Here is a 27310-nt window from a genome sequence, read left to right as displayed (position 1 = left end):
AAAGTATCTTAGTGGAAATAATTGTTGAAAACTTCCCCCACTTGGGGAAGAAATAGACACTCAGGTCATGGAAAAGCAGAGAGCCTGAACAAAAGCAACTCCGGAGAGACAGCACCAAAACATAGTAACTAAAATGACAAAGATTAAGTATAAGGAGAGAGTATTGAAAGCAGACAGAGAGACAAAAAATTACTTATAAGGGAAAATCATCAGCAGACTTCTCAGCAGGTCACTTACAAGGGAAAGTCCTATCAGCAGATTTGTCAGCAGAAACTTTACAGTCCAGAAGAGAGTGTCATGAAATATTTAATATATTGAAACAAATGAAACTTCAACAAAATATTCTCTACCCAGCAAGATATCATTTAAATTTGAGGTAGAGATTAAACGTTTCTCAGATAAATGAAGACTGAAGGAATTTATAACCAGCAAAATGGCATTATAAAAATATTAAAGGGAATTCTGTAGATGGAAATGTTCTTTAGACTAGTTTTCAACAGTAGAAAAATCCCACAATAAATATTGTAGATCACAGTAAATATTGTAGATCAATCACTTAACCACCAATTATGAAATTGAAACAAAAACCAACTAAACACAAAACTCAATCAAGGGATACATAAGACATACAGATTATGATATCTAATACATAAAGTATGAAGGAAGAAGAAGAAGAAATGCTTTAAATTGTGTTTGAAATATAGCCATCATCAATTTAATAGACTACTATATAGTCAGGAAGCTGTCCATGAACTTTATGGTAACCACAAACCAAAAGTCTATAATATATACCCAAAAATTTTAAAAGGAAATCCAAGTGCTACACTAAATAAAACATCAAATAACAATAGGAGTGTATAACATTAGAAGGAAGGAACGGAGAACTATAAAAATATTCAGAGTACAATTAATAAAATGGCAGTAAGTACTTATCTATCAATAATCACCTTAAATCTAAATGGGTTGAATGCACCAATCAAAAGACATAGAGTGTCAGAATAGATATATAAACAAGACCTATCTATGGACTACCTACAAGAGACTCATCTCAGACCCAAAGACATACACAGAGAGAGGGAAAAGATAGACAAAAATATTTCATGCAAATAACAGGGAGAGAAAATCAGGAATAGCAGTACTTTTATCAGACAAAATAGATTTCAAAACAAAGAAAGTAATGAGACAAAGAAGAACAGTCTATAATGAGAAAAGGGTAGTCCAACAAGAGGATATGACCATTATAAATATCTATGCAACCAATATATAGGAGCACCTAAATATGCGAAACAAATACTAACAGAATTAAAGGGGGAAATAGAATGCAATAAATTCATTTTAGGAGACTATAGCACACCACTCAAATCAACAGACAGATCAAACAGACAAAATAAATAAGGATGAAGAGACACACAAGCAATTGAAAATGCATTAAATCAAAGGGACTTAACAGATATCTACAGAATATTCCACACAAAAGAATCAGGATACACATTTTTCTCAAGTGTAGATGGAACTTTCTCCAGAAGAGATTGCATACTAGGTCACAAAAAGATCCTCAATTAATCCAGAAAGATTGAAATTGTATCAAACAACTTTAAATACCACAACAGTATGAAATTAGAAGTAAATTATACAAAGAAAAAAGAATCCCATTAACAAATGGTGGCTAAACAATATGTTTCTAAATAACAAATACATCTATGAAATAATCAAAATAGCAATCAAGCAAAACATGGAGACAAATGAAAATAAAGTTACAACAGTCCAAAATTTGTGGGATGCCACAAAAGCAGTTATAAGAGTGAAGTACATAGCAATACAGGCCTACCTCAAGGAAAAAAAAACAATCCCAAATAGTCTAACCTCACAATTAAATGAACCAGAAAAAAAAGAACAAAGTCTAAAGTTGGTAGAAGGAGGAACATAATAAAGATCTGAGAAAAGATAAATAAAATGTAGAAAACAAAACAGTAGGAAAAAAACAACAAAATCAAAGGTTGTTTAAGAAAATAAACAAAAGAGATAAATCCCAGACCAGACTTATCAAGAAAAAGAGAGTACACACATAAACAAAGTTAGAAATAAAAAAGGAATAGTTACAATGGATACCACAGAAGTACAAAGAATTATTAGAGAATTCTATGAAAAAATATATGCCAATAAATTGGACAACCTAGAAGAAATGGACAAATTCCTAGAAAAATAAAACCTTCCAAGACTGTCCCAGGAAGAAACAGAAAATCTGAACAGATCAATTACCTGTAATAAAATTTAATTGGTAGACAAAAAATTCCCAAGAAAGGAAATTCAAGGACCAGATGGCTTCACAACAAAATTCTACCAAATATTTCAATAGCTAAAATCCATTGTTCTTAAAGTATTCCAAAAATTAGAAGAGGAAAGAATATTTCCGAACTTAATCTATGAGGCAGGCATCACTATAATACGAAAATCAGATAAACACTACAAGAAAATTATGAACCAATATAATTGATGAACACAGATGCAAAAATCCTCAACAAAATATTAGCAGGCCAAATTGAAGAATACATCAAAAGGATCATCCATGTTGACCAAGTGTGATTTATTGCAGGGATGCAAGGATGGTACAGTATTCATAAACCAGTCAATGTCATAGACTACATCAACAGAAAGGATAAAATAATATGATTCTCTCAATAGATGCTGAAAAAGCAATTGACAAAATTCAACATCCATTCATGATAAAAACTCTCGACACAATGTGGAGAGGGTATGTATCTCAATATAATAAAGTCTACATATGACAAGCCCACAGCTAAAATCATACTCAATGGCATAGAGCTAAAAACTTCTCCTCTAAGATAAGGAACAAGATAAGGATGTCCACTTTCCACACTTTTACTCAATGTAGTACTGTAGGTCCTACACATGGCAATCAGACATGATAAAGAGAAAAAAGGCAGAAGTTAAACTGTATTTGAAGATGACATGATATATAGAGAGAAACCTCTAAAGACTCCACCAAAAATCTACTAAAACTAAAAATTGGATTGAGCAAAATTACTCAAAGCAATTTAAAATGAATGTGGTCCTTATCAAATAACAATAGCATTTTTCAATGAACTAGAGTAAAGAATCCTAAAATTCATATGGAGCACATTTTAACCCATATAGCCAAAGCAATCTGGAGAAAGTAGAACAGTGCTGGGGGACTAGGCCTCTGACTTCAAGCTATACTGTAAAGCTATGGCAATCAAAACAGTATGGTACTGGCATAAGGACAGATCCATATAGGTGAATTGAAAAGAATAGAGAGGCCAGATATCAATTCATGCATATATAGTCAATTAATATATGATAAAGGATCCATGAGCATACAATGGGAAAAATACAATCTCTTTAATAAATGGTGTTGGGAAAACTGGATAGCTACATGCAAGAGAATTAAACTGCATTACTGTCTAACTCCAAAAAACAAAAGTAAATTAAAAATGGATTAAAGACCTAATGTACGACCTGAAGCCATAAAATCCTTGGAAGAAAACATGGGAAAATGTCTCCTAAACATAAGCATGAGCAATTTTTTCCTGGACTCATCTCCCCAGGCAAGGGAAATGAAAATGAACAAGCAGGACAACATCAACCTACAAAACCTCTCTACCTAAAAGGACACCATCAGCCGAAGAAAAAGGGAACCTACAGTAGGGAGAATATATTTGTAAGCAGTTTATCTAATAAGGGGTTAACATTTAAAGTATATAAAGAACTCATACACTTCAACACCAAAAAACAAATAACCTAATTAAAAAATGGGCAGGTGCATGATAGTTTTCCAAAGAAGAAATACAGATGGCCAACAGTCACATGAAAAGATGATTAGATCACTAATAATCAGGGAAGTGTAAATCAAAACCACAATGTGCCTCATGTCAGAATGGACACTGTCCAAAAGACAAGAAATAACAAATGTTGGCAAGGATTTGGAGAAATAGGAACTGTCCTATACTTTAGGGGGTGTGGGAATGTAAATTTGTCCAGCCACTGTGGAAAGGAATATGGAAGGTCCTCAAAAATCTATAAATAGAAATACATATGACCCACTAATTCCACTTCTAGGAATTTACCCAAAGAAATCAAAATCCCTGATTAGAAAAGATACATGCACCCCTATGTTCATTGCTGCATTATTGACAATACCCAAGTTATGGAAGCAACTTGGGTTGCTTCTATAATAAATGTCCATTAGTAGATGAATGGATAAAGAAGTGATACCCATTCACAATGGAATATTATTCAACCATTAAAAAAAAAGAAATCCTGACATTTGCAACAACATGTGTAGACCTAAAGGGTATTATGCTCAGTGAAATAAGACAGGTGGAGAAAGAACAGTACCATAAGATTTCAATTATTTGTAGAATATAAAAAAAAGCAAAACAGAAGGAACAATACAGCAGTAGACTCATAGACACTGAGGAGTGACTAGTGGTTACCAAGAGGGAGGGGTTGAAGTAGGTGTGGGGGGAAGGGGTGGGGGATAAAGGGGCAAATAATTCACTATCATAAGTTATTCATGAGGATGATAGTAAAGCATGGAGAACATATTCTACAACATCTTTCTATGTTGACCGTAACCTTAGCAGTTGGGATGAAGATTTAATAATGTGGGTAACTTTTAAAACATAGTCTTGTATACTTGAAACCAATATAAGATTGTATATCAACTACACTTTAACAAGAATAAATTTTTTTAAATGGACCAGCACTTTAGCTGAACTAAACATACATTCCAAAGATGGAAATGTGTGTTCAATGTATTTTATTTTACTTGTCTCTCCTAGTATTATCTAAATATCAGCCACCAACAGCTCCTGTAGTTAGGGATAAATGCACATGCTGCAATTCATAAAATAACTGCTATCAAAGTTTTGTATGTCTTTGATTCAAATCCCTGTGTAACTCTTCTCCATGACAAAGTTAGCTGGCCACTTAGAAATCATTAGAACATGTTTTCTTTCTCTAGCATTTAAGGCCTAGTTGAAGGATATTCAATTATGAAAATGGTTGAATTTTCTGACAAAAGCAGAATTTACTAGTTCCCAGGTTAATTATGTACCTCCTTACATATAGCAGTTCAGTCAAGTAGTGGTGTTAGGCTTGATTAGTTCTAAAAATACTGAAAGAAACAAACAATAAAAGTACTAGATTGAATCACATTCTGAAAAATGTTGCATTCAGCTTGATGTATTGGTAACTAGAGATGCACCATGGTTTCTTGTGTTTAGGGAAATGGTTTTATTGTTTTGGTGATAGGTCTGATTGTATGGTTGCTCAGGTTTCCATTGGATTTAATTAGCCTGCTGTCACAGTAATATGAGCAATTTATTCCATGGGATGAGATAGACTAATGGAAAATTCTCATTTAAATATTGGGAAGAAAACCTGGATCAAAAATTTTTATTGACTTTATGTTTCAATTCAAATCAATATCTTAAAAAAAGAACTATACATCATGATAAATTTAAAATGGGGCAATATTTTGTTGATTTTGAAAACAGATATTTATTAACTCAGACACTTTTATGATTTGTAAATGAAAGTCTAAAACTAGAAAAAAATAGATAACCACAAAAATCAGTTGTTATTGAAGAATTGTTACTATTAAAAGGTCTTGAACCTAAATTCAATAAGTTATCCTTTCCCAGATGAGAGGATATTTACTGTGCTTTCATAAGGAAGAAAGCATGGGCAGAGTGTCAGCTTTTGATTAAGCAGAGAGCTTTATTTGGGGTAAGGAGACAGAAGCAGGGCTTCAAAACATTGGGTGCTGCCATTATGAGGTCTGAAGAGGTCTACTTGTCTAATCCGTTCTCCTGCCATTTGCACAAGGAAGTTCTGAGGACATGTCTACTTTGGAGGTTATTTTTTGTTATTGTTAATTCAATGTGCTTGTTAAAGACATTCAACAGTGAAAAGTACATTATTCTATCCTTTCTTGTCATTTTTACATTCCACAGTCCTTTACTTTTGATTCCTTTGCGATATGAAGCCCAGAACTGTTTAAAATAGCATATTTGCTTTGTTAATACATCTCTTACTGACCTGATGCATCTTAGAATATGGAATTTTGATGATATTTGTCCCGAACTTATTCAAGGTTGTTCTACTCCTTTCCTTGGGATAATTTTCAGGATCATCTTGGTATTTTGTCCATTTGTCTTTTTTCATTAGATCCTTTTCATTAGTTACAATCAGGGACTGTTTTAAGTTTTAGATAAGCATTTACATTGTGCTTTGATAGCCACTCTCCTTTTCATTCTGTGGATGCCAATTTTCAAGTTATTGCATGAACTTTACTATTTAGTGAGCTTGATCATACATTTTTGGTTAAATTAGTTCAGGTATGAGAATTGGGCACGTTGATATATTTTACTTCCACTCTATTAAAACATATTTTTCCTTTTTTATATCAGGGGAAAGCACAAGCACAATCCCCCACTACCACAAATTATGGAGTCAAGTTTCACACATTTGGGGAAATAACAAGGGTCAGCGTATCAGGAGTGCAAATGGATGAGTCTTGCCTCGGGAAAACCACCTTTGTGATATTGGTATCTCTTCTGCTAGGTAAGTATTATCAACACACATTTGACAAATACATTTATTTACTCATTAAACCAAGACAGATCCATAAACCATCTTGTAGGATTTGTGCTTTCTCAAAGGTTATGAAACATCTTCAAAGGTTATCTCTAAAAATACACTATTGCCACTCTAATTAATCTCAATGGATTGGCCAAGATATTTATGAAAAACAAGGCATGAAGTGCCTTCAGCATCCCTGGAGGATGCAATTTGTAGTTCCCCTGAGATTTGCGAGAGATCAAATAAATCATTGCCCAACAGAAAGAGATACCTAAAGAAACAGAAAAGCCAGTGCATTTTATTTCCCGTCTCTTAGAGTCAAAGTCCCTTCAGCTCCAAGAAAGGACTCCCTGGCTTGTGCCTAATGAAAGAAATTGAAGGGTAATGATATTACATTTACAGCAGGGTGTCTTTGAGAAACACTGATATGTGCCGAGAGATACCCCATGTCTCACTCATCAGTATATCTGTGTTTAATCATTGTTCATTCTGTTACTGGATTATGTTTTGATTTTAGACCATATTGGGGAAAAAAAAGATTTTTTCCAGTTATATTGAAAGGTTTTAGTATTTAGGCATATTTACAGTATTTATTTAATATTTTCCAAGGTTTATTGACTGTATTTAATACTGTGTTTTCTTACACTTTGATTATTTCACTTGGTTAATTAATAAGAACTCTGCAAGGTACAATCATTATATAAGGGTTGTATATATTTAATTCAATAAACCAATTCATATCACTTTTTATAGCATTTTCATTACCCTTTGATCAATTGACTACAGGTCACTGAAGCATGTTAGCAAACACAGACAATGGCAGCATCTTCACAGAGTTCTTCCTGATGGACGTCTCAAGCTCCAGGGAGCTCCAAATCTTGCAAGGTCTGATATTCTTAATGGTTTATCTGGGAGCTCTGGCTGGAAATCTTTTGACATTTACCATCATTGTTATAGATCCACATATTCACTCCCCCATGTACTTTTTTATGGGCAATTTAGCCCTCATAGATTTTGGCTACATCTCAGTTACTGTTCCCAAATCCATCATGAATTCTCTAATGGGCAGTAAATTGATTTCTCTCAGAGGATGCACTGCTCAGACTTTCCTATATATTTTCTTTGGATCTGCAGAGTTCTTTTTCCTTGTGGTGATGTCCTATGACCGCTATGTTGCTATTTGTCACCCTCTGCACTATGGGCTCACCATGACCCCACGTCTGTGCACACAGGTGGCAGGTGTCTCATGGGCCAGTGGGCTGGTCTATTCTGCTGTCCACACAGGGACCATGTTCAGTCATCCCTTCACAAAGTCCAATGTGATTCACCAGTTTTTCTGTGATGTGCCTCAAATTATGAACATAGCATCCAAGGCTGTGCAGTTTTCTGAGTTTGTGGCCCTCGCTGTAAGTTCTTGCCTCATGTTATTCTGCTTTGTCATCTTATTAACCTCATATGTTTACATCTTTTCAACCGTGCTCCACATGCATTCCGTAGAAGCCCGGAGCAAAGCGCTGTCAACCTGCTCTCCCCAGATAGCAACATTTATTCTCTTTATAGTTTCTGAATTGTTTGGTTGTTTTGGTCATATTTCCAACTCATCAAGTATTCAAACCCTCCTCACAGCTATGTTCTACTCCATGGTGCCCCCCTTAGTGAACCCCATCATCTTTAGCCTGAGGAACAGGGAGATTAAATCTGCTCTGGACAGAATGTTTAAAAGAGCTTTCCAGTTTCACAGAAGAGATATTGTCCCTTAACTGGAAGTTAATGTTTCAATAATTAATGTAGAAATGTATACAAAACACATTTTTTGTGTACAAAACATTACCATAAAAATTATGTTTTTTGGTCATTTGATAAGGAATAGATGGATCTATTAATAAATTAGCAGTAGATAATTATGTGGTTAATAAAGAAAAATCTTGCTTACTATTACTTATATACACTCTTTTTAGTTACTAATTATTTTGTGGTATGTAGTGGATATTTTGTGTTGTAGTAACCCCATGGTTTTGTAAGTTAATAACACCTACAATGATAATTTCTTTGCCATATGCACACATTGATATGAACAAAGGTGAGAAAATAATCAGTTTTATTTTTCTATTAAAATCACCCATATGTATAATTTTATACCAAAAATAGTAATTTTTTCATCTAGCCTTTTTGTTTCAATGTATTTCCACATTCTATAGATAAACAGATACTCTGTCATTTTATTAGATAATTACAGAATGGAATACTTATATTAACAAGTCTATCCATATGCACAAACATATAGTACATAAAATATATTGCAGATTGTCCATCCTTCTTAGGCTTAGCAAGGTGAAAAAAGATAATTTGTACACAGGAAATTTGAGAATATCTTGTAAACATGAGAAATAAAGAGAAACATAAAATAATACTTGTCATATGAAAGAAAGCATTGTGATAGTGTTTTAATGCTTAAAATATGTGTTAATAATTTATAGGACAAAAAAATAAGAACATAGCAATTGTGGTTGAATTTAGTCATGATATTCCTGAACATGGACCCTGGGTGGCATCTGGTGGATTGTCACAGGGCGTAGTCCTGGAGAAGCTAGTCTTGGTAGTAGGTAGCATATAAAACATTGCTTGACACACACTACATGATTCCTAATGATGCAAGAAGTAGTGGGATGTGGACAGCCAGTAGAACTCATGAGCCAGGTAAGGGGAAGGCAGGAGGGAAATAGGGTCAAGGCCTCACAGGAAGCAAGGAGCTACATCCTGGATATCTGGAGAATTCAGCCTGAAAAACAAGGGGTCTTCCTAGCAACAAGCCACTGACAGTCCTATAAACTTCCTTTTCTTTGGTTTGTAATCCCTAGACACTAAAGCCCCAGTGGCCTCCACTCTTGGAGCCCCTCCCATTTAGAGGGAGTCTCTTTCTTTCCTTCTCAGTCATTATTAAAAAAATTGCTGGTTGTTCCATACTCTTATCTTCTGGCTTCATTATTCGTTGCCTCCAAGACATGATCCTGGGAAAAACAGCATCTCAGCCAGTAATGCTGACATCAGAGAAAAAAAATTGTTTTCAATCCCCTTAAAAATTTTCATGGAGTTGTTGTTTGTATAATGTTTATTTCAGTATTGAGTTAAATATTTTATTAGAGGAGAGGAGGGGAAATTGTATTCAGAAAAAATGGGCTTTTATGATTTCCATGATTTTCAGATATATGGATAACCTTGAACTACCCTATAACTAAATCTTAAATTGAACAAATTAAGACATGTCATGATCTGAGGCCCTAATTGGGCAGACCAAAAACCAGGTGTCCTTCAAATATAGTTGCTAGATCAGTAAAATTCAATTTATATATGGCCATCTGTATGTGTTGCATGATCCACTCAAATAAATATTACAAAAATAAATATATATGTTTACTTCTGTTTCTTAAAACCCACCACAGTTGTGAAGTAGTATTCTACATTTTCATGACATCTTCCCTCGCTGGACTCAAACCACTATAGAATCATGGCACATTTATGATTTTATCCTATGATCTTATTCAAAATCTGTCTACTCACATATTAATTAGAATTCTCACAATCATCTCAAGATTATTTCTTCACTATCCATTAAGAGGCAGGAAAACTTCAGAGTCCATTGTGCAGTTATAGACATTTTTAAATATTTATTCTGTGCTTATTAATTTCAAATGTATTACATAAGTTTTATCATTAATGTAGAATTTTGCTGCTTTTTCAAGCAACTTTCTTATGAATATGATAGGTTAGTAAACTGATCTTGTTTTACCTCATTTTTATGTTGCACAAATATCACTATTTATCATGTAACATAGATATGTATGAATTTTTTCCTATATGATATTGTTTTCATCATAATGAGTAAGTAATTTTAAGACATCATTATCTCACCACTTACCCTGAAGCTATTTTGGGGATCTTGTCCTCTCCAAAGTTTTACCTATTTAAATCCTTTTACTTAAAGTTTAAAAATCCTTATTTAAAGTGTATCTGTAAAATACCTACTACCAATCTAATTAATCTCAATGGATTGGCCAGAATTTATATGGGAAACAAGACATTGAATGTCTGCAGGTTTTCAAGAGCCTGTGATTAGTAGTTGTTCTGAGGCTTGTCAGAAATCCAAGCACAGCAATGCCCTCCAGAAAGAGATCAACAAGCAATTCAGAGAAGCCAAATGCACATTTCTTCATGTGGGTTACCATAAAAATACACCTGTAAGAAAGAATTCTTTGAAACACATTCAAGAATAGAATTGAAGAGTAGTGATATTGGTCTGTACATCAGTGTGCCTTTGTGAGAGTAAATCAATGTAGTAAATTACATACAGCAGACATTTCATTCCATACAAGCATAGTTTGTACTTTCCATTATGGTTTCTAGTATTATCTTCTTAGTTTATCCTTTGACTCCAGGGAGAGACTGGAAAACTTCGCCATCTTCACAGAATTTCTCCTGATGAATATCTCAAGGTCCCAGGAACTCCAAGTCTTTCAAGTTCTGTTTTTCTTACTGACTTATGTAGGAACCTGGCTAAAAATTTGATCGTTCCTATCTTCATTTCCCAGTATAATTTCCTGTAGGCAATTTGACCTAGTTAGGTTTTGGTACCATCTCAATTTGCAATCCCAAATACATCATGAATTCTCTAATTGGCAGTGAATTGATTTCTCTCACAACATACAATATCGAAACCTTCCTACTTATCTTTTTTGAACCACAGAATTCTTGCTCCTTGTTTTCATATCCTATGACTGCTCTGCTGCCATTTGCCACCCTCTGCACTATGGCCTCACATGACCCAATGTCTGTGCACAGGTAACTGGTGTCCTATCTTATACCACTCACAAATATTAACTCAAAATGTATTAAATACTTAAATGGGTGACCTGAAACCATTCATATAAGAAAAAAAATAAAGTGGGAGTTCATCATATTAGAAAGCATCACTGCAAAAATAACACAAAAAATAATCCAAGAAAGAAATGGACAAACTATATAAAAGGCAATTTTCCAAAGGAGATATATAAATGGGCAACATGTACATGAAAAGATGTTATGTATTACTTAATAGAAGAGAGAGAGATAGAGTAATTAGCAAAATGAAAATCAAAGCTACACTAAGGTATCACCTCACTGTAGTTAGAATTACCATAATCAAAAAGACAATGGATAAATACTAGCATGGAAGTGAAAAAAGGGAACCATTGTACACTCAGTGTTATTATAAATCATAGCAGCCACTATGGAAACTAGCATAAATAATGCTCAGAAAATCAAAAACATAAATACATGATCCAGCTATTTCATTTTCTGGAATATGTCCAAAGGAAATGAAAACACTAAGTTGAAAAGTCATCTGCACCTGTCTATTCATAACATCTTTAATTACAAATTTCCAATTGTGGGTAAAATTTCAGTATTCCCGGGATCTCTAACCTGGCCTTAGTCTATCTTATATCAATAGGTGTTTCCAAGGGGTGGAGAGAAGTAGTCCTTCTCCATAACAGTAAGTGTTTATAAGGGATGGGGGAAGAGTGAGTGCGTACCTGGACTGGAGAAGTTGTATTTTATTCTTCCCAGCCAGGACAGGGAGATACATGGGCCAGTGGGAGTAGTGACTTCCTGTAAGCAATAAATGGGTTTCTCACACTTTGTTTTCCACTTGACTGATTTCAGTTCAAAACATTTTATTTGCCATGGGTTGAGATAATATATTTTTCCCCTGGAAGTAGTTGGCAGTATCTCTGAACCTGACATCTCTCTTCATGGGTGTGACACTCAGGGGGCTGCCCCTAGAGATGGTGAGAAGACCCGGAAACCCCCTGTGGATGGTGGGGATTCTCTGGTTGCTGCTGCGGTGGGGGCTGATGACTCACCCTTACCTCTGGCAGATGTGGAGGGTGTGGCTTCATACAGGGGATTCCGCTTGGGGAGCCCCATTGGGAAATTGGTCTAGGGTACAGTACCTCCTAGATGGGTGGGACATTCTGCAGAATTGGGAAGGGTAGACACACTGGAAGCTGTGGCATTAGCCCTCCATGAGATAGAAGACTGCTTAGAGGCCCTTAGTGCCCATGTAGCAGCCAGGATTGTGGGATGTTTGTTTCCTGAGATAGTGGAAAGCTTTAACAAGGAAAGAGACACACACCAGCATCACCTGGAAGAGCTGGGCAGCAACCTACCAGATGCCCTTAAGAAAGAGAGACAAGTATTAAGAATATTGAGAAGTGAGATTGTGCTCCTGGAAGATATTTTAGCAGTGAGGGAGGAGGCAGCAAGAGAATCCAAGTTGCAGGAGGCCATGGGGTAGGGTGAGAAAGGGGTGGTGCCTTCAGCCCTGGAGATGGTACAGGAGATATCTGGGAGGATGGGAGCTGGTCCAGAGGGTGGGACTGTTGCTGAGGCCACAGCCCAGGGCACTAGCCTCTCCTGTATTAAGGGCCAGCCCAGTTGAAATTAAGAAAATTAAAATGCAACAACTGCAGGCTCCGTGGGGGAGGAACAGCCTCCTCCTCAGGTTGTGGAGCTCTCCATACTCCCCCTATTCCCAGGATGAGCTGGTGGGCATGAGTATCCAGTTTTGGCTGAAGCCATCAGAACATCTGCCAACATGACTTTTGTGTCTTTGGGGTATGAGGGTAGAAAACATCATTATGTCTGGTTCTGAAATGGGTAGATTGGCTTCACTGATGACTCACCCTTCCCGATGGCAGTGATTGCAAAGTGCCCATCGCACACACAGAATCATATGTATCTGGATTGGCTCACAGCAGCCATCAGGAAGGTTTGGTCTAATAATGGTGATTTACCACAGTTACTTATTTGCCAGAAAATGCATGCAGAGCTCCAGAAGGTGTTAGGGAGTAGGGCATGAATGATACCATCTGTAATATGGAGCCCCAGGGCCCTGGTGAGGAGTTATTCACCATGAGAATGAGAAATGCTCCATACAGTTCCCCGATCTTTCTTTGTGTCCTTAGAAACTATTTATGCACACTACATAGGGCAACCCATAAGTGAGGCTACTCATACCTTAGAAGATCTGGGGAGGTTGAAACAATCAGAGCATAGAAGGAAGTACAGGCTACAACTGAAAGGAGAGGTGAAAAGGCTCAGGTGAAGGTCTCAAGGATCCAGATGTGGGTTGATTTGATACAGGCCATGGTAGTGAAAGAAAAACTTGATGGACAACCCAAGAGGATCTTGTTAGAACTGTGGCACCAATTAAAGCCAGAGCAGCCGTTCCAGCCACTGAGGTCCAGGACTTGGAAGCCGGAGGCAAAGCCCCATGTCTAGCCTGTGTCCCTGTGAGACTTCCTGCGGGACAGAACTCAGGCCCTGCCTGGGCCCTCACCCCCACAAGATGACAACTGGAAATGGTGGTTTGACTAAGGGGGTTTCAAGGCCCCTATCTTGGGGGATGTGGTGGGGCCAAGAGGCCATATATAGAATTAGCAATTCTTTGGTCCCCCACAAATGTACAATGTGTCCTGGCACTGGTGGACACAGGAGCTGAATGTTCTCTGATTTATGGCAAGCCTGAACATTTTCCTGGGACCCTTGCTATACTAGATGGCTATGGGGTAAGGCAATTAGAGTGAAGAAAGCCTAGGTCCCACTGGTGATAGGGCATTTACTGCCAAAGGAGTACATTGTGCACATTTCTCCCATCCCTGAATATATTTTGTGGGTGGATACACTACAAGGCCTGTGACTACAGACCACAGCAGGTGAGTTCAGACTGAGGGTACATGTGGTAAAGGCAGTTCTGAGCAGCATGCTAAGCACCCACCTGTAGCTCTGCCTCTTCCTTGGTGGGTGACAAATACTAATCAAGTTAAGTTGCCTGGGGTACTGAAGGAATCTGGAGAAACTCTACAGGAGCTGGAGAAGGTGAGCATCATAAAGCCCACTCACTGTTCTGTTAATTCCCCAGTGTGGCCAGTGTAAAAGCCAGACAGCTCTTGGCTATGACCATAGGTTACAGGGAATTGAATAAAGTCACACCTCCTTTGCATACTGCTGACCCCTGTAAGCATCCCTTACAGACACCCTCAGTCATGAACAAGGGACACATCATTATGTTGTGGACCTTGCTAATGCTTCCTTCACTATTGACATAGCACAGAAAAGTCAGGAACATTTTGCCTACATTTTGGAAAGCCAGAAGTGGACATTCCTTGTCCTTCCAAAGGGATACATCCATGGTCCCACCATTTGTCATTGACTTGTAGCACAGGACTTGGCCACATGGAAGAAACCACACATGGTGAGGCTGTATCACTAAAGTGATGAAATGCTAACGTCTGATTCTCTGGCAGATTTAGAAGGGGCAGTTCCTAGACTGCTGCAACATCTATAGGAGAAAGATGGGCTGTGAACAGCACCAAGGTTCAGGAGCCTGGTTTGTCTATAAAGTTCTTAGGAGTTGTCTGGTTGAGTAAAAGTAAAGTTATCCCAGAAACAGTCACAGACAAGGTCAAGGCTTTCCCTACCCCTACAATTGTGTCAGTATTAAAAGAATTTTTGTGTCTTTTGGGCTACTAGAGAGATTTTATGCCACACTTGCCACAAATTCTGAAGCCCTTGTACTGGTTAGTACAAAAGAGCATCAGGTGGGACTGGGATGAAACATCTGCAGCTGTTTTACTACTGCTAAGAAAGCAGTGAAGGCCATACAGGCCTTGAGTGTAATGGATTCATCAAAGCCCCGTGACCTAGATGTTAATGTAACTGAAGATGGTTATGGATGGGGACTTTGGCAGGGGCTTGAATGGACCTGCCCACCTATTGGATTCTGGTCACAACTATGGAAAGGAGTAGAGATCCGGTACACTTTGATAGAGAAACAACTGACTGCTGTGTCCCATGCCTTAATGGCTACGGAGCCCATCAACAGAACAGCTCTGACCAAGCTAATAACCACCTATCCCATCATGGGGTGAGTGCAAGAGTGAACACTATCGACATGGAGCAGCGTGGCTCTGGTGCCTACACTGGCAAATGGGGGACATATTTACAGCACTTTAGTGCCCTCTGTACTAGCCCCTTCGGTGGAGAACAATGCTTATTGGGGCCAGTCCCATATGCTAGTGGAAAGAAGGAAGAACTTGCTTTGGAGCCATTGGTAGCCAACAGTCCTTATCAGGAGGGAAAAGCCCCTATATCTGAAGATGCTTGGTATACAGATGGCTCCAGTTGTAGGTAGCACCCCACGTGGAGGGCTGTGGCTTTCCATTGTAAGATTGAGACAATATGGATGAAGGATGGAGAGGGGAAGAGCATTCAACTGGCTGAGTTGTGGGCAGTGCAGCTTGTGATCACCCAGGAGCCCTCACCTATCGTTGTTTACACTGACAGCTTGGGCATCTATTGGGGATTGACACTGTGGCTACAAACATGGTACCATACTAACTGAATGGGTGGTCACTGGACTCTCCCTCAGAAAGGGGTGTGAAGGTCTTGTATACTAGACAAGAATGAGATCCCATGCCTGCCAATGTCCTATTACAGGACTACTCTTATGCATGCCATGCATCCATCCTCTCTGATGGACAATATTAGTCTATGCTGGTGTTATTAAAGCATGTATTCTATCACTCTTAAGGTTATTTTCTTCTATAGTCATTATTGCTAGGACCCCCACCGCCTTGTTGAGTTTGTACAGAGCTCTCTACCAGTTCAACTGCTGGCCTCCTGTGAAATGGGTGAGCTAGGGAATTAATCCGCATAGGACTTTGAACCTAGCAGGGTCCTCCAAATTGGAGATTACCATGATTTCATTGCTTTTATTGTATGTTATTAATCAGGTTATGATGATCCAGCTTTGTCACACCAGAGCCATTGTGGAAGATAGGGAGTAGATTGTGAGACAAGATTTCTGGAGGGGTGGGCTGTGGGTAGAATTCCAATGTTTCCAGAGTCTCTCACCTGGCCTTAATCCATCTCCGTATCAATAGGTGGAGAGAAGTAGTCCATCTCCATATCAATAGGCCTGTACAAGGGGTGTGGGAAGACAGGGCACCTGGGCCAGAAAGGGGTTTTTTGGCTTCCTCCAAGCCAGGATCAGAAGAGACATGGGCAAGTGGGTGTAGTGACTTGCTGTAAGCAATAAAAGCGTTTCTCCCACTTTGCTTTTCCCTTTGACTGATTTGGTTTCAAATGTTTATTTGCCCCCAGGGGGAACACATTTCCCCCCAGAGTTAACACCAAGATATGGAAGCAACCAAAGTGTCCATAAATAGATAAATGGATATATAACTTGTGATATAAATATACAATGGAATGTTATTCAGCCATAAAAATGTAGCAAACCCTGCATTTTGTGAAAACAAGACAGATCTTGACGTTATATTAAATGAAATACGTCTGAGAAAGAAAAATGCTGCATGATTTCACTTATGTATGGAAACTACACACAGAAACACACAAACACTCATATAAATGTGGGGAGTTGTGGAAAGGGGAATTAGAGGAAGGTGTTCAAAGGTCCAAACCTCTAGATATAAGAAAAATAAATAGTAGGAATAATGTATGGCACGATGACTACACTGCTGTATGATACATACAAAACAAGAGAGTAGATTGTAAGAGTTCTCATCACAAAGAGAATGTCTTTTTTTCTTTTCCCTGTATTGTATCTATATGAGATAATATATGTTACCATATATAATCTATATAGCAAACATTTAACAATATATATAAATCAAATGATTATGCTGCATACCTTAAAATCAGTTAAGTATGTCATTTGGTATCTCATTAAGCAAGAAAAAATAGGAAAAAATACCTCACACTCTATGAAAACCTTGTTCAGGTTTCCCCACTTTTGTGAAGCCCAAAACATCCTGTACCAAGTGTGAGGGCTAATGCTCCCATAGAATTGACCTCTTATCACTACTCAATAAGCTTTGCAGGATTCCTTGTGGACTTTCTTCTATGTCAACATTAGGAGTGGTGAAGTAGAGACTTTAATATTTAAACTTTCTTGTCCTTGGAGATTTATCTTTCCACAATGCTTTTCTCTTGGAAGACAGTTGCTAATTAGAATGGTCAAAATATTGACAAATTTGATTTTTCCCTAAAAACTCCTTCTGTACATAGTATCTGAGGTATACTAACATTATTAGCCACATTCCATTTATGTTAGAATCCATTCCAAACAAATTTGTTGAAGGGCCTCTATATGTACCACAATTCCTTTTTCTTTTTCTTTTTTTATTATTCTTTTTTTTTGAAGATAATTATTTTTTATTGAAGGGTAGTTGACACACAGTATTACATTACATTAGTTTCAGGTGTACAACACAGTGATTCAACATTTATATACATGATAATTCTAGGTACCAGCTATCACCATACCAAGTTGTTACAATATTTTGACTATATTCCTTAAGCTATACATTACATCCCATTTACTTACTTATTTTACAATTGGAATGTGTACTTTTTGTGTGTGTGAGGGCATCTCTCATATTTATTTATCAAATTGTTGTTAACAACAATAAAATTCTGCAGGGGAGTCAATGCTCAATGCACAATCATTAATCCACCACAAGCCTAATTTTCATCAGTCTCCAATCTTCTGAAGCATAACAAACAAGTTCTTACATGGAGAACAAATTCTTACATAGTAAATAAGTTACATGGTGAACAGTACAAGGACAGTCATCACAGAAACGTTGGGTTTTGCTCATGCATTATGAACTATAAACAGTCAGTTCGAATATGAATACTCATTTGATTTTTATCCTTGATTTATATGTGGATATCACATTTCTCTCTTATTATTATTATTTTTAATAAAATGCTGAAGTGGTAGGTAGATACAAGATAAAGGTAGGAAACAAAGTTTAGTGTTGTAAGAGACCAAATATAGATGATCAGGTGTGTGCCTGTACACTACGTGTTAATCCAAGCTAGACAAGGGCAATAAAACATCCACGTATGCAGAAGATTTCTCTCAGAATAGTGGGGGTGAGGCTCTAAGCCTCACCTCTGTTGATCCCCAATTTCTCACCCGATGACCCCCTTGCGACTGTGCCTGTCTCAGGTTGTTCCTCCCTTGAGGAATCTTACCCGTCTCTGGCTAACCAGTCATATTCCGGGGCCATACAGGGAAATGTTAAGTTGGTAAGTAAGAGAGAAGCCTTATTGTTTGAAATGGTTAGCTTTTTACTAATTTGCATATATATGCCCTGTAGCTTCTATGCCCAGCATTTGACTTGAGGTATCTTTACCACTTGAAAGAATTATGATACTCAGTAAATTTGATATGAGGCACGAATTCTATTTAAGGGTTGTAATTAGGAAGGAAGAAGAAAAGCTATAGAAGTAGCAGGCGGAAGAAAACATGGGAAAATTGATTTTTTCTTTGACATATCTTCTCCTAGAGTAACTTCAGCATGTATAGGTTTTAAAATACTAATTAAATTGCACACACACATTAACATAATAGGAGTATAGTTACATAACCAAAACATACGGGTAATTACCAGCCATGTCCACTGAAACCAAGAAAACCAGTTAGACACCTTAGGCATTTGTGAAAACTTATCTATGATATGGTGGATATTGTCCAACTGAACTTGAACAGTCTGAGAGAAATCAGACAAATTAAAACAACCCATTCCTGGGGAATGTTCACATCCCTTATGTTCTTTTACCAGTAAATAGTCTGTAGTTGTAAGATTTTGGAGCACTACAATTTGCACTTCTCCTAATTCTTGATTGAGTTCCAACAGTATAGATCCGGTCAAATTTGTTGTTTTACTGTATGCACAGGCCAGCGTAGATATCTCCTTCTTCATTCCCATAGCACGTCCAGGAACTGGTGGGATGAGTGCATCTACAGCTGTAGCAGTGCGTGGATTTTTGTTGGGGTTTTTTGATGATCATCTTCTGGCATGAGTCTTCCAGAGAGTGCTGATGTTGGAAGTTCTTTTTCATATCACATCTTAGTTCATTTTCGGGGTAGCCCAATTAGGCTTTGATCCTCTGTATAAACACAAACAGACCCTTTGCCTACACTTTTATATGCCCTTTAAACCCTTGTGTAGAACTCATTGGAGGTTACAACACAGGAACTGCCTTTTTTTTTTTTTGGTATCACTAATCGACACTTACATGATGAATATTATGTTTACTAGGCTGTCTACTATACCAGGTCCCCCCATAAACCCCTTTACAGTCACTGTCCATCAGCATAGCAAAATGTTCTAGAATTACTACTTGCCATCTCTCTGTTGTAAGGCCCTCTCATTTTTCCTACCCTCCCATGCATGTTAACCTTAAAACACCCAACTTCTCTCTCCCCCTTTTTCCTCCCTACCCACCCATCCTCCCCAGTCCCTTTCCCTTTGGTACCTTTTAGTCCATTCTTGAGTTCTGTGATTTGGCTGCTGTTTTGTTCCTTCAATTTTTTCCTCTGTACTTATAATCCACAGATAGTGAAATCATTTGGTATTCCTTTTTCCGCTTGGCTTGTTTCACTGAGCATAATACCCTCCAGCTCCACCAATGTTGCAGCAAATGGTAGGATTTGCCCTTTTCTTATGGCTCAGTAGTATTCCATTGTGTATATGTACCACCTCTTCTTTATCCATTCATCTATCGATGGACATTTAGGTCGCTTCCAATTCTTGGCTATTGTAAATAGTGCTGTGATAAACATATGGGTGCACTGATCTTTCTCATACTTGATTGCTGCATTCTTAGGGTAAATTCCTAGGAGTGCAATTCCTGGGTCAAATGGTAAGTCTGTTTTGAGCATTTTGATGTACCTCCATACTACTTTCCACAATGGTTGAACTAACTTACATTCCCACCAGCAGTGTAGGAGGGTTCCCCTTTCTCCACAGCCTCGCCAACATTTGTTGTTGTTTGTCTTTTGGATGGCAGCCATCCTTACTGGTGTGAGGTGATACCTCATTGTAGTTTTAATTTGCATTTCTCTGATAATTAGCGATGTGGAGCATCTTTTCATGTATCTGTTGGCCATCTGTATTTCTTTTTTGGAGAACTGTCTGTTCAGTTCCTCTGCCCATTTCTTAATTGGGTTATTTGTTTTTTGTTTGTTGAGACGTGTGAGCTCTTTATATATTCTGGACGTCAAGCCTTTATTGGATGTGTCATTTTAAGATATATTCCCCAATCTGTAGGGTTTCTTTTTGTTCTATTGATGGTGTCTTTTGCTGTACAGAAGCTTTTCAGCTTAATATAGTCACACTTGTTCATTTTTGCTGTTGTTTTCCTTGCCCGGGGAGATATGTTCAAGAAGAGGTCACTCATGTTTATGTCTAAGATGGTTTTGCCTATGTTTTCTTCCAAGAGTTGAATGGTTTCAGGACTTACATTCAGGTCTTTGATTCATTGTGAGTTTACTTTTGTATATGGGATTAGACAGTGGTCCAGTTTCATTCTCCTACATGTAGCTATCCAGTTTTTCCAGCACCATCTGTTGAAGAGACTGTCATTTCCCCATTGTATGTCCATGGCACCTTTATCAAATATTAATTGACCATATATGTCTGGGTTAATGTCTGGATTCTCTAGTCTGTTCCACTGGTCTGTGGCTCAGTTCTTGTGCCAGTGCCAAATTGTCTTGTTTAGTATGGCTTCATAGTAGAGATTGAAGTTGGGGAGTGAGATCCCCCTACTTAATTCCTTCTCAGGATTGCTTTGGCTTTTCGGGGTCTTTGGTGTTTCCATATGGATTTTTGAATTATTTGTTCCAGTTCATTGAAGAATGTTGCTGGTAGTTTCATAGGGATTGCATCAAATCTGTATATTGCTTTGGGCAGGATGGCCATTTTGACGATATTAATTCTTCCTAGCCACGAGCATGGGATGAGTTTCCATCTGTTAGTGTCCCCTTTAATTTCTCTTACGAGTGACTGGAGGTTTTCAGAGTATATATCTTTCACTTCTTTAGTAGGTTTATTCCTACGTGTTTTATTTTTTTTGATGCAATTGTGAATGGAGTTGTTTTCCTGATTTCTCTTTCTGTTGGTTCACTGTTAGTGTATAGGAAAGCCACAGATTTCTCTGTATTGATTTTGTATTCTGCAACCTTGATGTATTCCAATATCAGGTCTAGTAGTTTTGGGGTAGATTCTTTAGGGTTCTTTATGTACAGTATCATGTCATCTGTAAATAGTGAGAGTTTATGTTGTTCTTGACCACTCTGGTTTCCTTGTATTTTTTAGTTTTGTCTGATTGCCGTGGCTTGGACCTCCAGTAATATGTTAAATAACAGTGGGGAGATTGGTTATCCCTGTCTAGTTCCCAATCTCAGAGCAAATTCTTTCAGCTTCTAACTGTTCAATATAATGTTGTCTGTGGGATTATCATAGATGGCCTTTATTATGTTGAGGTACTTGCCCTCTATTCCCATTTTGCTGAGAGTTTTTATCATGAATGGATGTTGAACTTCGTCAAATGCTTTTTCAGAAACTACGGAGATGATCATGTGGTTTTTGTCTTTCTATTTGTTGATGTGGTGGATGATGTTGATGGACGTTCGAATGTTGTACCATCCTTTCATCCCTGGGATGAATCCCACTTGGTCATGGTGTATGATCCTTTTGATGTATATTTGAATTCGGTTTGCTAATATTTTGTTGAGTATTTTTGCACCTATGTTCATCAGGGATATTGGTCTGTAGTTTTCTTTTTTGGTCGTGTCTTTTTCTGGTTTTGGTATTAGTGTGATATTAGCTTCATAGAGTGAGTTTGGGAGTATCCCCTCCTCGTCTATTTTTTGGAAAACTTTAAGGAGAATGGGTATTATGTCTTCCCTGTATGTCTGATAAAATTCCGAGGTAAATCCATCTGGCCCGGCGGTTTTGTTCTTCAGTAGTTTTTTTATTAAGGCTTCAATTTCGTTGCTGATAATTGGTATGTTCAGATTTACTGTTTATTTCTAGGTCAGACGTGGAAGGTTGTATTTTTCTAGGAAGTTGTCCATTTCTGCTAGGTTTCCCAGCTTGTTAGCATATAGGTTTTCATAGTATTCTCTAATAATTGTTTGTATTTCTGTGGGGTCCGTCGTGGTTTTTCCTTTCTTGTTTCTGGTACCATTGATTTGTGTTGACTCTCTTTTCTTCTTAATAAGTCTGGCTAGAGGCTTATCTATTTTTTTTATTTTCTCGAAGAACCAGCTCTTGGTTTCATTGATTTTTGCTATTGTTTTATTCTTCTCAATTTTATTTATTTCTTCTCTGATCTTTATCATGTCCCTCCTTCTGCTGACCTTAGGCCTCATCTGTTTTTCTTTTTCCAATTTCGATAATTGTGACATTAGACCATTCATTTGGGATTGTTCTTCCTTTTTAAGTATGCTTGGATTGCTATATACTTTCCTCTTAAGACTGCTTTTGCTGTGTCCCACAGAAGTTGGGGCTTAGTGTTGTTGTTGTTGTTTGTTTCCATGTATTGCTGGATCTCCATTTTGATTTGGTCATTGATCCATTGATTATTTAGGAGCGTGTTGTTAAGCCTCCATGGGTTTGTGAGCCTCTTTGCTTTCTTTGTACAGTTTATTTCTAGTTTATGCCTTTGTGGTCTGGAAAGTTGGTTGGTAGGATTTCAATCTTTTGGAATTTACTGAGGCTCTTTTTGTGGCCTAGTATGTGGTCTATTCTGGGGAATGTTCCATGTGCACTTAAGAAGAATGTATATCCCGCTGCTTTTGGATGTAGAGTTCTATAGATGTCTATTAGGTCCATCTGCTCTACTGTGTTATTAAGTGCTTCTGTGTCCTTACTTATTTTCTGCCCGGTGGATCTATCCTTTGGGGTGAGTGCTGTGTTGAAGTCTCCTAGAATGAATGCATTGCTGTCTATTTCCCCCTTTAGTTCTGTTAGTATTTGTTTCACATATGCTGGTGCTCCTGTGTTGGGTGCATATATATTTAGAATGGTTATATCCTCTTGTTGGAATGAGCCCTTTATCATTATGTAGTGTCCTTCTTTATCTCTTGTTACTTTCTTTGTTTTGAAGTCTATTTTGTCTGATATTAGTACTGCAACCCCTGCTTTCTTCTCGCTGTTGTTTGCTTGAAATATGTTTTTCCATCCCTTGACTTTTAGTCTGTACATGTCTTTGGGTTTGAGGTGAGTTTCCTGTAAGCAGCAAGTACATGGGACTTTCTTTTTTATCCATTCTATTACTCTGTGTCTTTTGATTGGTGCATTCAGCCCATTAACATTTAGGGTGACTATTGAAAGGTATGTACTTATTGCTATTGCAGACTTTAAATTCGTGGTTACCAAAGGTTCAAGTTTAGCCTTTTTAGTATCTTACTGCTGAACTTAGCTCGCTTATTGAGCTGTTATATACACGGTCTGGAGACTCATTTCTTCTCTCCCTTCTTGTTCCTCCTCCTCGATTCTTCATATGTTGGGTGTTTTGTGATGTGCTCTTTCTAGGAGTGCTCCCATCTAGAGCAGTCCCTGTAAGATGTTCTGTAGAGGTGGTTTTTGGAAAGGAAATTCCCTCAGCTTTTGTTTGTCTGGGAATTGTTTAATCCCACCGTCATATTTGAATGATAGTCGTGCTGGATACTGTATCCTTGGTTCAAGGCCCTTCTGTTTCATTGTATTAAATATATCATGCCATTCTCTTCTGGCCTGTACGGTTTCTGTCGAGAAGTCTGATGTTAGCCTAATGGGTTTTCCTTCATAGGTGACCTTTTTCTCTCTAGCTACCTTTAAAACTCTTTCCTTGTCCTTTATCTTTGCCATTTTAATTATTATGTCTTGGTGTTGTCTCCCTTGGATCCTTTTTGTTGGGGGTTCTTTGTATTTCCGTGGTCTGTTTGATTATTTCCTCCCCAAGTTTGGGGAAGTTTTCAGCACTTATTTCTTTTAAGATACTTTCCTTTCCTTTTCCTCTCTTTTTCTTCTTCTGGTACCCCTATAATACAGATATTGTTCCTTTTGGATTGGTCACACAGTTCTTTTAATATTGTTTCATTCCTGGAGATCCTTTATATCTCTCTCTATGTCAGCTTCTATGCGTTCCTGTTCTCTGGTTCCAATTCCATCAATGGCCTCTTGCATCCTATCCATTCTGCTTATAAACCCTCCCAGAGTTTGTTTCATTTCTGTAATCTCCTTTCTGGCATCTGTGATCTCCCTCCGGACTTCATCCCATCCCTCTTATGTATTTCTGTGCATCTCTGTCAGCATGTTTATGATTTTTATTTTGAATTCTTTGTCAGGAAGACTGGTTAGGTCTGTCTCATTCTCTGGTGTTGTCTCTGTTGTGTTTGTCTGCCTGTAGTTTTGCCTTTTCATGGTGATAGGAATACTTTACAGAGCTGGGACGAGTGACGGCTGGAAGAACTTCCCTTCTTGTTGGTTTGTGGCCCTCCTCTCCTGGGAGAACAGCGACCTCTAGTGGCTTGTGCTGGGCAGCTACATGCAGACAGGGCATCTGCTTCCTGCCAGGATTCTATGGAGTTTATCTGTGCTGTTGCTGTGGGCATGGCCTGGTTCATGCCTCCGCTCCAAAGTGGTGGAGTCACATTGGAGGGGGAGCGGCTGGGAGGCTATCTCCCTGAGGGGCCTCCGTGCTCCCTGCAACCCAGGGGTTAGGGTGCCCAGAGATCCCCAGATTCCCTACATCTGCATTAAGTGTCCAGCCCTGCCCCTTTAAAACTTCCAAAAAGCATCTGCCAAAACAAAACTACGAGCACAAAAAAAAAAAAAATTTAATTAAATTAATTAAAAAAAAAAAAAGTGCCCGGTCGTTTTTCTTTTTTCTCTGGCGCCAGCTTCAGGCATCTGCTCACAAGTCTTGCTGCCCTGTTTCCCTAGTATTGGGGTCCCTATCCCTTTAAGACTTCCAAAAATTGCACGCCAAAACAAAACAGCAAAAAAAACAAATGGTCGCTCGCTTTTCTGGTGTCCTCCAGCGCCAGGCCTCCGGTGCCCGCTCACTGTTCTTGCTGCCTTGTTTCCCTAGTATTGGGGTCCCTATCTCTTTAAGACTTCCAAAAAGCGCTCCCCAAAACAGAACAGCAAAAAAAAAAAAAAATGGTCTCTCGCTTTTCTGGTGTCCTCTGGCACCAGGCCTCCAGTGCCTGCTCCCTGTTGCTGCTGCCCTGTTTCCCTAGTATCCAGGGCCCCCCACGCACGCACTGTGTCTGTGCTCTTGTCCGGATGGCTGGGGCTGGGTGTTTGGCAGTCTTGGGCTCCGTCTCCCTCCCGCTCTGCCAATTCTTCTCCCGCCGGGAGCTGGGGGGAGGGGCGCTCGGCTCCCGCCGGGCCGGGGCTTGTATTTTACCCCCTTCACAAGGTGCTGGGTTCTCTCAGGTGTGGATGTGGTCTGGATATTGTCCTGTGTCCTCTGGTCTTTATTCTAGGAAGAGTTGTCTTTGTTATATTTTCATAGATATATGTGGTTTTGGGAGGAGATTTCTGCTGCTCTACTCACGCCGCCATCTTGGCTCCCTCCCACAATTTCTTTTTCTTGTGCTAGTTTCCCTTCAAAAGATGACAACCATGTAGAAGAAATTATCTATCACCTAGAACACAAGATGGTTGAGATTAGCTTGAGAGGAAAAAATGTAAAAAGCCTGTTAAAATGTGAAATAAGCCTGTGGGGTTCACAGATATAATAAAAAATAACAATATCCTCATTATGGGAATTCCATTAAGAGAAGAAAAACACCAAAATATATATTCAAAGCAATAAGGGCTGAAAAGTCCCAACCATAAGGAGAAAAATGTATTAAGATCCGTAAAACCAAATAACCTGAAAATGTTGAGCTCAGTTAGGACTGCACTGAGACACATTGTAAGAAATGGTCACGGTGCGGAGCCAAGATGGGGGCATGAGTAGGACAGTGGGAATCTCCTCCCAAAAACATATATATTTTTGAAAATACAACAAATACAACTAATCCTAAAAGAGAGACTAGAAGACACAGGACAACAGCCAGACTACACCCACACCTGTGAGAACCCAGGGCCTGGTGAAAGGCGTAAGACACAAGACCAGGTGTGGCGGGACCCAAGGACCGCTCACCCCAGTTCCTGGCGGGAGGAGAGGAGTCAGAGCAGGGAGAGAGTGGGAGCCCAGGACTGCTAAACACCCAGCCCTAGCCATCCACACAAGAGCGCAGACACAGTGCTTGCGTGGGGTGTTGGAAACTAGGGAAACAGGACAGCAAGACTTTTGAGCGGGTTCCGATGCTGGCGCCCCTGTGACAAAGAAGAGCGAGTGCTTTTTGAACGTCTTAAAGGGACCGGGGTGCCACAGCTGGATGGAAGCTTCCCGGGTCAAAGTGCAACAGACGGAAATTCCAGGGAACCCCGGGTGTACTAACCACCTGGGCAATAATTCTGAGATACCTCATGGAGGTAAACAGCCAAACAGCTCCCCGTCCATTACGACTCTGGGGCCCAGCCATAGCAGAGCAGCAGCCTGAGGCTGGCCACACCCACAGCAAGGGAGCATCCTCCAAAACCGGGTAAGATACAGAGACAAGTCTACACGCAATTGCCCAACACAAGCCACTAGGAGTAGCAGTTGACCCAATTATGAAAGGCCAGGATCTAGTGGAAAACCTGGGCCCTCCCAGCTGACAGAAAGTAAATAGCTCACCATTGCAAATAACAACATGAAAAGGCAAAAAAATTTGATCCAGACAAGA

General features: G+C 38.7%; 1 protein-coding gene and 1 non-coding gene across 2 annotated transcripts; one reads left to right on the top strand and one right to left on the bottom strand.

Moving 5' to 3' along the window:
• Window positions 1-6452: 6452 nt before the first annotated feature.
• Window positions 6453-6617, bottom strand: LOC130680510 (U1 spliceosomal RNA). The gene has a single exon (XR_008993537.1). It is a non-coding gene; the product is annotated as a U1 spliceosomal RNA (small nuclear RNA).
• An 807-nt stretch (window positions 6618-7424) lies between these two features.
• Window positions 7425-8387, top strand: LOC130680244 (olfactory receptor 14I1-like). The gene has a single exon (XM_057490506.1). It carries the CDS (start codon window positions 7425-7427, stop codon window positions 8385-8387), a length of 963 nt encoding a protein of 320 aa, XP_057346489.1.
• The last annotated feature ends 18923 nt before the right edge of the window (window positions 8388-27310 follow it).

This window comes from Manis pentadactyla, chromosome 13 (genome assembly GCF_030020395.1).
Source record: "Manis pentadactyla isolate mManPen7 chromosome 13, mManPen7.hap1, whole genome shotgun sequence".
Taxonomy (NCBI): Eukaryota; Metazoa; Chordata; class Mammalia; order Pholidota; family Manidae; genus Manis; species Manis pentadactyla.
This window is presented reverse-complemented; position numbering and strand designations above follow the sequence as displayed.